The following is a 9,630-nucleotide window of genomic DNA, read 5'->3' as shown; positions in this document are numbered from 1 at the left end:
TATTTACCTAAATACAATCATATTAACACACGATCAACTTTAGGAATAGCAGTGAATCCCTTTACTAAAGCATCCAATAAAAGGACATAACCGATTGTTTCCTCATGTTCCTTAGCAGCATTATTGTTGTTATGACCTTGTTTATTGGAGCTTTTTTTGTTGTCTGTATAAATTCTGTAATCTCCAACAAAGGATCAAGGATTTAGGATTTTTATGTGCGGATTCCTGGATAACACATTTCCAGGGTTGAGCCCCTATTTGCATCATTTGTCTATCATTAGAATGCCCCCTGCTTTTAGAAAACATTAAAGGATGCCAAATTTTTTGTTACTATCGCCTGACAAGTTTCTCAGAACCAGGTAAATGCTTTTTACATTGCAGATACACTAATTACATTGAGTGAATTATAGTGAACGACTAGGGGAGTGAGCAAGGGCTTTAGTTAAAGATTACAATGGTTAAAGTGAAAACAATCTAAGCTTTCTAATGGATACAACAAATGGATGTGTGGGTAGCAGATGTTTAATGATGTAAGCCCTTGGGTTAGGTATTTTGTCACAAGTTTTTTTTTTCTGCTTTTGGTTACCACAGCTATTATGCTGACCAGCTACATTCGATGTTAGCTAATGTTCTCACCAATGTTGTAAATTTGAAACAAAGTTTTTTTTCTCTGATATGCATATTATTATGGTTGCCCAACAGATTGCTGACCAACCTTCTACTAGCTTATCTTTATACAGACAATAGGCAACCAATGGGAATTTACAGGAATATTTTAGCTAACCAGTTAAGCCCACCTGTGGTTGTTCATGCCCCATACGCTGCCAATCAATTGTTCAAACCCCTGGAAATAACACTAGCTGGATTAAGCATCAAATAGTGCCTTTACTTTTTGGCCTGTTGATAAACCTTTAAATAAAATCTATTGCATCCATCATACCTCTAAAATAATGGATGCTACCAAAGATGATGAAGACATGCATGATGCTGGCCTCAGACCCTATATTTGGGCCATGCAGATGCATGTGATGTGATGGTGTGCATTAGACAGTAACGCACTCTAAAGCATCAGTCAGGTGATATCACCGCACAAGGGCTCTTCTTTCATTTCAGACAGCCTCACATATACCTCTTTGAGGTCATCAAGTTGTCCTCATGTTACTGTCTGCCATCTCAGTCTCGATCAGCTTAGATAACGCTGGAGATTCAATGCTAGACCAGCTGTGGCAGAAGGTGACCTACACCTTGTTGTCAGTGTAAGATTCTGCAATATAACTTCAACTGTAGTTTGATAGTTCTTTAGTGCTGCATTTTACAACATAATCACTGAAATGCTTAAGTTATGTCCCACCTAACATATTTAAAAAGAAATATCAATGTATCCCAGTACCTCTCCTGTGACTCTCACAAGAAAAACTGTGGAGGGCTAGAGTAGTGCCCAGCATGTATGACCAGCGAAGGTTCACTATGATTTGCCAACACAACATCTGGCACATCTGGCTTGGAATAGCACTGCAAGATGTTGGATATCGCTCATTCCCCATTAAGAACAGGTGTCACCTTTTACTACCCAGATAGCCTGACCAGCATGAAAGTATGACGTGCTTTAAAAATCTATCTATCTATCTATCTATCTATCTATCTATCTATCTATCTATCTATCTATCTATCTATCTATCCTATGCCATGCTATTCTATAGTATCAATCAATATACACAATAGGTGCTCATGTTAAAATGTAATTAGAAGGATACATAGGTATGAATGGGATTTGGTAGCCCAAATCAGGCTGGTGTCATGTATATATTATGAAGAATACACATAATAATAAACACTTCCATTTTCACATTGCATAATATTACAATTACATTTACGCACATCAGGATCTTTCCTTAGATCCACAACGTACACTGCTGCTTCACTGAACACAATCACACAAGCAGAGAGCTAGACACATCACGTCCTTTCAGCACAGTCACACGTTTTCCCTGTGTTTTTGTGCACGTACTACAAAGAACTTCAGAATATTCCTCTAGGCTTGTACGACCTAAACACATTCATTCAGGGTTTCAGGGTCTTCACATCCCCTAGTGCAATCATAGGGAACCAGGCGAAACAGAATGACATTCACACTCCAGGTACTAATGTATTTTCACACAGGCAAAAAAAAAAAGATATTGCAGGACTAGTAGATATGTATTCTCAACAAAACCCCATAACTGACCCTGAGATACAGACACAGCCACTTAGTCGTTTAGACATATCCACATCTGCTTAGGCACCTAAACTCCCAACTGATGAATGGCAAGCTGGATTGTTCCAAAACACCCACACTCTCTCTCTTTCAATCTGCGATTATTCAAACAAACACAAAGAATAGATCCCCAGACCATAAACCTTGCAAAATTAATGCGAGTCTAGATGTGTACCTTGTCCAGAATAGAACAATACATGCACAGCCATAGTTCATGTGATGGTGTTTAGCTTTCAAACAGAAGTACAATGTGCTCTATAGGAAACATGTGAGCACTGCAGAGCTATAGACAGGATCATTAATGTCCCTAAAGGTATAGGATTAAGTAGTTCCTAGTAAAGCATTGGACAGGCATCAGTGACAGCATTGTAGTAATATATATATATATATAGTCCCAAACCTATCTATCTATCATGTATTTATGTATGTATGTATGTATCTCTTTATTAATGAATCTATCTATCTATCTATCCATCAGTCTATTTACCTCTCTTACCATTAGCCCCACAGAAAAAGGATGCTCTGCACAAAGCTCTATTGTAAAACAGTCCCTGTGAGTTGCACTAAATCAAGCCAATAGTGCAGTTCCAGGCCCTGTTTGCAATGAGTTATTATCAGTGTTTTCTGCAAAGGCAGGATCAGGTAAATAATAAAGCAAAGCGAATCCTTGGCTTCCTGACCTCACCTAGAGAAACCTGTCTCTGTGGCCACACATAACACTGACACATGGGGAGACATTGGCATTACCTAGTAAATAGTACATAGGCCAATCAAGCATGCCCTGTGTGTGATCTCTATTAAAAGAAAACGCTGTAGATGATTGCTGAACTTGGCACTGCTGAGAAAAGTATATGCAGAAATGGGAATTTTGACTTAGTCGGCTCTTTGCATGTCCGTAGGAAATCGTACTTCTGCTGACTGAACTGCAATGGAATAGAATGCAAGCAAGCTGTTCATGCATAACAAGTGTGAGCCTAATTCTCAATAGTCCCTATCCATTCTCATTGAGACACTGCATAGGAGCACACAGCAGATGAACCTGCCACAGGGATCGGAGCTGAGTGTTGGTCCCCTGGAGTGGTGCTGAAGTCTAGAGCCCCCATCACTCTCTATACAGGGTTCAGTGAACGTTATTTGTTGCGCAGAGGTCGTAGAGAACTTAATGCAAAGTGAAGCCCATCAAAGAACATCCTATTATCAGCCCTGATTTATAATGGGGGAGCTTTGGCATGGCCATTGATGATCGCCTTCAGTAACTTTCACCCTAGCTGTGATCATCAAGCAAATCCAATGTCATCCTGTGCATGTTGTTGTGATGTGTAGATGACATACCGCAGTATATGATGAGTGGGACCTGTTTCTATGCCTCTCCTTGGGGGGGGAGAGCAAAGGTGAAGACGCTAAAGCATGCCACAAGAGCACTCCATGGCACACACACAGAGGAGGCTGCCAGTGTAGACTGGCATAGCAGCCAACTTCCCTTTGCAGGTGCTAGATAAGTTGGAGATGTCAAACTCACCAGAGGGAGGAAGCTGCAAACTGAGAAAGCCACTGACCAGCAGGAAACATGCTGCTCCCATTCTGCTGTCCAGGCTGAAGTCCCCCGGCCATGAGCCCATCGCAGGGCACAAGTTAAGGTGTCACTGGCTACGAGAGAGTGAAGAGTCAATGTGACCGATTTTAGAGTATCCCTCCATTCCGCAGTACGTGGCAGTAATACCCTTCTCTCGCTGAACGATCCATACGTGCGCCCAGAAGAACTCAGACTTTCCCACCAGAGTCAGCCCAGACCAGAGAACGTCAACGCATTGCCAACATCCACTTGACAGGAGACAACGAGCTCGCCTTGTCGCTCCCTCTCCAGTACTGGCTTGTGGGGTCTCCACAGCAATGCAGAGCAGTGAAAGCCGAATGAGCCAGTGAGCGAGCGAGCCAGCAAGGGACATGCAGAGACGAGCTGGGAAAACACGGCCTGGATCGCAGCTGCTCGGATGGATCGGAGGAGACGCAACAGCTGGTTAAAGTGGCAGCTTCTGTGTGATGCTGATGGGAGGAAACAGGATTGCTGCAGCCGCAGGCATCCTAACCCCAGCTGCTGTCTGTCAGGGATGGGGAGGGAGGGGAGCAATATGCATTTAATGCAGGGATAGATTGAGATTTATGCAAGGGAGAGCAGCACGAATTATTTCACAGCAAGAAACATGCCATGTATATGCAAATCTGTAAAAGGATCATCAAGTCTGAAGCTTACAGCAGTCTCTGTTGGCTCATGAAAAGTGCATTGGGACTCATGGGTGGAAAATGGGGAAACAATGTATAGGCAAAATGAAATCCTTCTCTGCAATACAGCATGGCTCAGGATTTAATGGAAGCATCCCAAGGGTTTACAAAATGTGAAGCAGCTAGAGACCTTGCTGAATGTCTCAAGAACATCTTGTCATCAACTGCTAGTGGAAACTGGAGTTCCTACAGACACAGAGGGGAAATTCATAAAAACTGGAGCAGGCAAAATCTGGAGCAGCTTTGCATGGCAACCAATCAGCTTCACTGTTTCATTTTTCAAAGTTTAACTGAATAAACTGAAGAGAGAAGCTGATTGGTTGCCCTGGGCGACTGCTCCAGATTTGTGTCAGTGTGGTGCACAAAGCATGCTGAGGTTTGTGGTACATCACAAATCACGATGGGAAGATCGAAGCCTCGTCTGTTATTTCATTCTTTCATGACCAGTGATCATTAAAACCTAGACCAAATTTAGCATCCATGCGTCCATGAGCTTGACAAGAATGCTAAGTGACACATTTTGTTACAATGTTTTAAACTTAAAAATGAATAAATGAAATAAATATATAAAATAGCAGTTTACCCTCCACTGGTTCCAGTACTGTACTTCTTTTTGCCTTTGCTCTATCTATTGATCCTGTCAGTTCCTTCACTTCCTGTACTTGGGTGACAACGTTGCCTGAGCTGCTCCCTAAACAGGAGCAGCAGCGCAGACAGCGTTGTCACCCTAGTGCAAGAACTGACAGGAACACCAGATACAGCAAAGGCAAAAAGAAGTACAGTGCTGAAACCAGTGGAAGGGGATGCCGGCGTAGTTCCTACTGCCTGAGCACATTCTAGCTATTTGCTCCTATAGAGCATCAATGCAACCCACAACCCTGGTGACTGAACACAGCTCTTGGGGCTCTAGAGGCTGGATGGTGGCTGGCCATGTCATCGAGCAGGGACCTGCACATGCGTCTATGGTGGAAAAAAGTGCAAGTGGCTGGAGGGAAAGAGGCAAATTACCTGGTGCTTAGAGTCTAGAAGACCAAAAGTTAAAGAAGAACTCTTTCAGTGGGGCTACCCCAGAAATGCAGGGGTTAAGTACTCATTTTGGTCTAGGGTCTAAAATAAAAAACATACTCACCTGGTCCTTGAAGAGTATATAGGGTTTAATTCAGCATGCTGTTTTGATAAAATACCCTGCTCGTGTGTTTCATTATAAGCAGACAAAAGGATACAAAATGTTAATGAAACACATTTTTGGTTATTTTATGCATAACAATTCTTCATCATTTTAAAAAAAAATGTGCATACTGTAATCAACAGACAGCTGCAGCTAGCAGGTTTGCTTGTAAATAAACCTTATGTGATCGCCCTGATCGTCTCTCTTGGCAGTCACATGATCAGGAAGCACAATGATTGGTTCTTGACAGTGTGAGACCAGTGTCTGTTTAGTAGCAGCAGTCACAGAACTAGGAGCACCTACAGGTGCACATTTCCACTTCCTGGATAGAACATAGATTCATTATTGCTCTCTCAGCAGGGGGCACCATCCCTACCCCTGTGAGGTTAATTTACAAAGGCAAACAGGCTGTTCACTTTGCAGAGGAATTTGCACTTTGCAGGAGAAGTTTCCCTTAGTTTAGTGAACGAGGTGAAACTCTGCTGATTTCCATCATCCAATCATGTGCAAGCAAAAATAATTTTTATTTTATTTTTCTTGCACATGATTGGGTATTCTTTGCAGTAAAATTTCACCACAGTCACCATCTGCTGCTTCTTCATTCACTGTGCAGTTACTGGCTGGGATGGGGAGGAGACCTGTAAGTGTAACTTAACTGCAGCAGAGAAAAATCAGGCCTCCTGCCTTGCCAGACAGGGTGTACCATGCAGAGGCATCCCGAGGCGGGGTGACACCCGCGGCGGGTACCGGGTGACATCATGTGCGCTACCACTGTTACCTGCTGGCAGCCATCTTGGTGATGGATGCCAGCAGAGAGAGGAGGGGACGTCACCTGGCCGGGTCCCCTCCTCTCTTGAGCAACTCTCGGGCTCTTGGTCTTGACAGAGTGCCTGACTTTTCAGAGGGGGGTGACACCAAAATGACTTTCAGTCATTTTGGTGTCACCCCTCCAATGGTGTCACCTGGGTGCGGGCCGCACCCCCCTTGTGACGCCACTGGTGCCATGTGCTGTATAAATCTCAGGAATGGATGGAAAGATACGCAAATCCTTTGGCAGGCAAAACAGCTCCATTATACACACTGGGGGGAATTTATCAAACCTGGAGCGGACAAAATCTGGAGCAGTTGTCCATGGCAACCAATCAGCTTCTCTCTTCAGTTTGTTCTGTTAAGCTTTGAAAATAAAAGATAGAATCTGATTGGTTGCCATGGCCAACTGCTCCACATTCTGTCTGCTCCAGTTTTGATAAATTCCCCTCAGTGTATCTGAATTGTTTATATATATATATATATATATATATACACATATATATATTATTTTATTTTTATTTTTTTCAGTGTGTACTTTGCTGTATGCCTGTAGTATGGCTCTAATGTCACTTGCTGCCACAGGGGCCTGGAACATGTGAGAACCTCCCAACCAGTGAACGATTCTAAAATCTCTTCAAATGATGTAGCAGTTGACAATAATTGCAGCAAACTTCGCTTGAGTAAGTAGTGAAAACATTTGGTTGCTCAGTAGCAATCAAGAAGCTGCCAATGCACCAAAGCCTGTACACAGCAGTCTCTGTTCTTAATATATTAAGAATAGCTAATAAGGATTGCATTCAATACAAGACATGCGGTTCTGCGCTACTGCCCAGACATAAAGAATAAGAATAGACACGCAGACTTACATTAAGCAAACAGAACAAAGGAAGTGGTATTGTCCTATGGACATAAAGACATTTCCGCATTAAAAGTTACAAGTCTGGTACAGTAACAAGAAATAAAATCAAAATGAGTGCTTTGCCTGGAAATTAGAACAATGTGGTTAGGCGATGTTGCTTCTATCCAGACAACAATTTGAAAACATAGCTGTATATGGCTATGGCAACCATCAGTATCCGGCGGCCGGCGGGCCCCCATCTCTGCATCGGGAGTGTTGGATGAACGGATGATCCGGCACTCTCGGCGCAGAGATGGGGGGCCCGCTGGCCACTGGGTACCGATCCGGCGCTGGGCCCCCTAGAGCCCCAAGGCCCTGGTGCGTCCGCACCGCCTGCACCGGCGGTAGTTTCGCCACTGTGGCTAGGGTTGTATATACTGTAAAATAGAACGATCTCAGTAATAGCTGTTTTACCACTGATAACGTGCTAATGCAGACATGCTGAGGATTGTGTTTTGATGGAGTTTTATTGTTGATTTATTTAATGTGACTGTTACTGATGTGACTCCCTCCATCATGTGAAATTTAAATTGATGGTCAGTGTCAGCGTCCATTGCGTCAGATGAAGCCGGAACTGTGAATCTAGTCGAGCAGATGGACTCTGACTGTGTGACAGTAATCAAGGGGCTTTGGTTTTCCTTTTCCTGTGAGTACTTCCATTAAAGTTGCATTATCTTTTGTCCAGTAGCTTCAGTCCTCCCGCAGCAGGAGACACTTTCTGACTCGTAGAGCAAACAGCAGTTCCTGAGGATTTATATTACTGGCAGTGAAGCTGAACAACATCTGTTTCACTGTTCCAGCTTAAGATGACCCTAGAGGTGCAAGACGACACTGATCTTCAGCAACATCCATTTTTTTCACTTTGTATGATGTGAGGAAGGGTTAAAACAGTGATGGTAAACTTATAGGGCAGCACAGTTGTGTAGTGGTTAGCACTTCTGCCTTGCAGCACAGGGGGTCCCTGGTCAGGATGCTATCTGCAAGAAGTTTGCATGTTCTCCCTGTGCTTGCATGGGTTTCGTCCGGGTACTCCGGTTTCCTCCCACACTCCAAAGACATGCTTGTAGGTTAATTGACTCCGGTTTAAAATTGGCCCTGTATGTATACATGTGAGATAGGGGCCTTAGATTGTAAGCTCTTTGAGCACAGGGACTGATGTGAATGTGCAACATGTAAAGCCCTGCGTAATTTGGCGGCACTATAGAAATACCTATAATTATCAAAATATAGGGGCTCTTGACAACACCAATGGGCTGCATATTATTTTCTGTAAATGTATTGTGAACCTAAAGTTGAAGCTTACTGTCCCCAATCTCTAAGGGGTTTTTTTTCCTTAAACTTCCACCCGCTGTAACTGGGCGGCTGCCATTTGCATGGCAGTAGACCCCCTAGATGGCACTAACGAGTACAGAAAATTCCTATACTCAGCATTGCCATATAGGGGCACTTGTGCTTTGTGAACTGCATCCTACCGGCATATGTTTTATAAATGAAGCCTTAAAGGAGAACTATGGGGTTAGGGCTTTTCCCCATAGTTCTCCTTAGGGTAACGGGAGGACACAAACTAGTGTCCTCCTGTCACCCTAAGCTCAGTATACCGCGAGCTACAGCTACAGCGGACAATTATGTCTGGATCCGCCCAGCTGCGTGAGTGACAGCTGGCTCTGCCTATCTAGAGGCAGAGCCAGCTGTACCCGCCCCTGACCCCGTTCCATTCCGCCAGTCAGCGCTGGAGGATTGGAGCGGGGAGGGGGGAATCCAGCCCCTCGAGAGCCGTGACAGGATCGAGAAGTGAGCGAACGCCGGTATGTGTTCGCTCACTTCCCGATCTACTGAGCCGACCTGTGACAGTCTCATTGTCACGGTCGGCTAGAACTATGAGGTGAGTGAAAAGCACTCACCTCATAGTTCTCCTTTAACTGTCCCTAACATGCTTCTAACATGTCCACAGTGTTTGACTATCTCTTGTATTAAAGCTGAAGTTTAGTTTCTTATTTTTTGGGGGGAGGGGTTAATACAGCACCAAAATAGATTAGATATGAGTAATGGTGTGTATCAGATTGCCTGCCAAGCTGTTGCTTCTTGAAAAAATCTTCCCTTCACTGCCCCCCTCACAGCTACCGGACATTACACCACTCAGGGGCATTGTCAGAGTAAGCTGAGTCTGTGAGCAGCTAGTCTGTAAAGTTACGCCACTAGACCGCCCCCCCCCCCGGCCTT

General features: G+C 44.0%; 1 protein-coding gene across 1 annotated transcript in view; it reads right to left on the bottom strand.

The window, feature by feature from the left end:
• UNC5A (unc-5 netrin receptor A) overlaps positions 1–4,018 on the bottom strand; it is a 315,219-nt gene extending 311,201 nt beyond the window's left edge. The window contains exon 1 of the mRNA XM_018552406.1: positions 3,774–4,018. Coding sequence (XP_018407908.1) covers positions 3,774–3,873 — 100 coding nt within the window. The 5' untranslated portion in view covers positions 3,874–4,018. The remainder of the gene's footprint in view (positions 1–3,773) is intronic.
• Positions 4,019–9,630: the final 5,612 nt, after the last annotated feature.

Source organism: Nanorana parkeri, unplaced genomic scaffold (assembly GCF_000935625.1).
Source record: "Nanorana parkeri isolate BGI_ZX_2015 unplaced genomic scaffold, ASM93562v1 scaffold87, whole genome shotgun sequence".
NCBI lineage: Eukaryota > Metazoa > Chordata > Amphibia > Anura > Dicroglossidae > Nanorana > Nanorana parkeri.
This window is presented reverse-complemented; position numbering and strand designations above follow the sequence as displayed.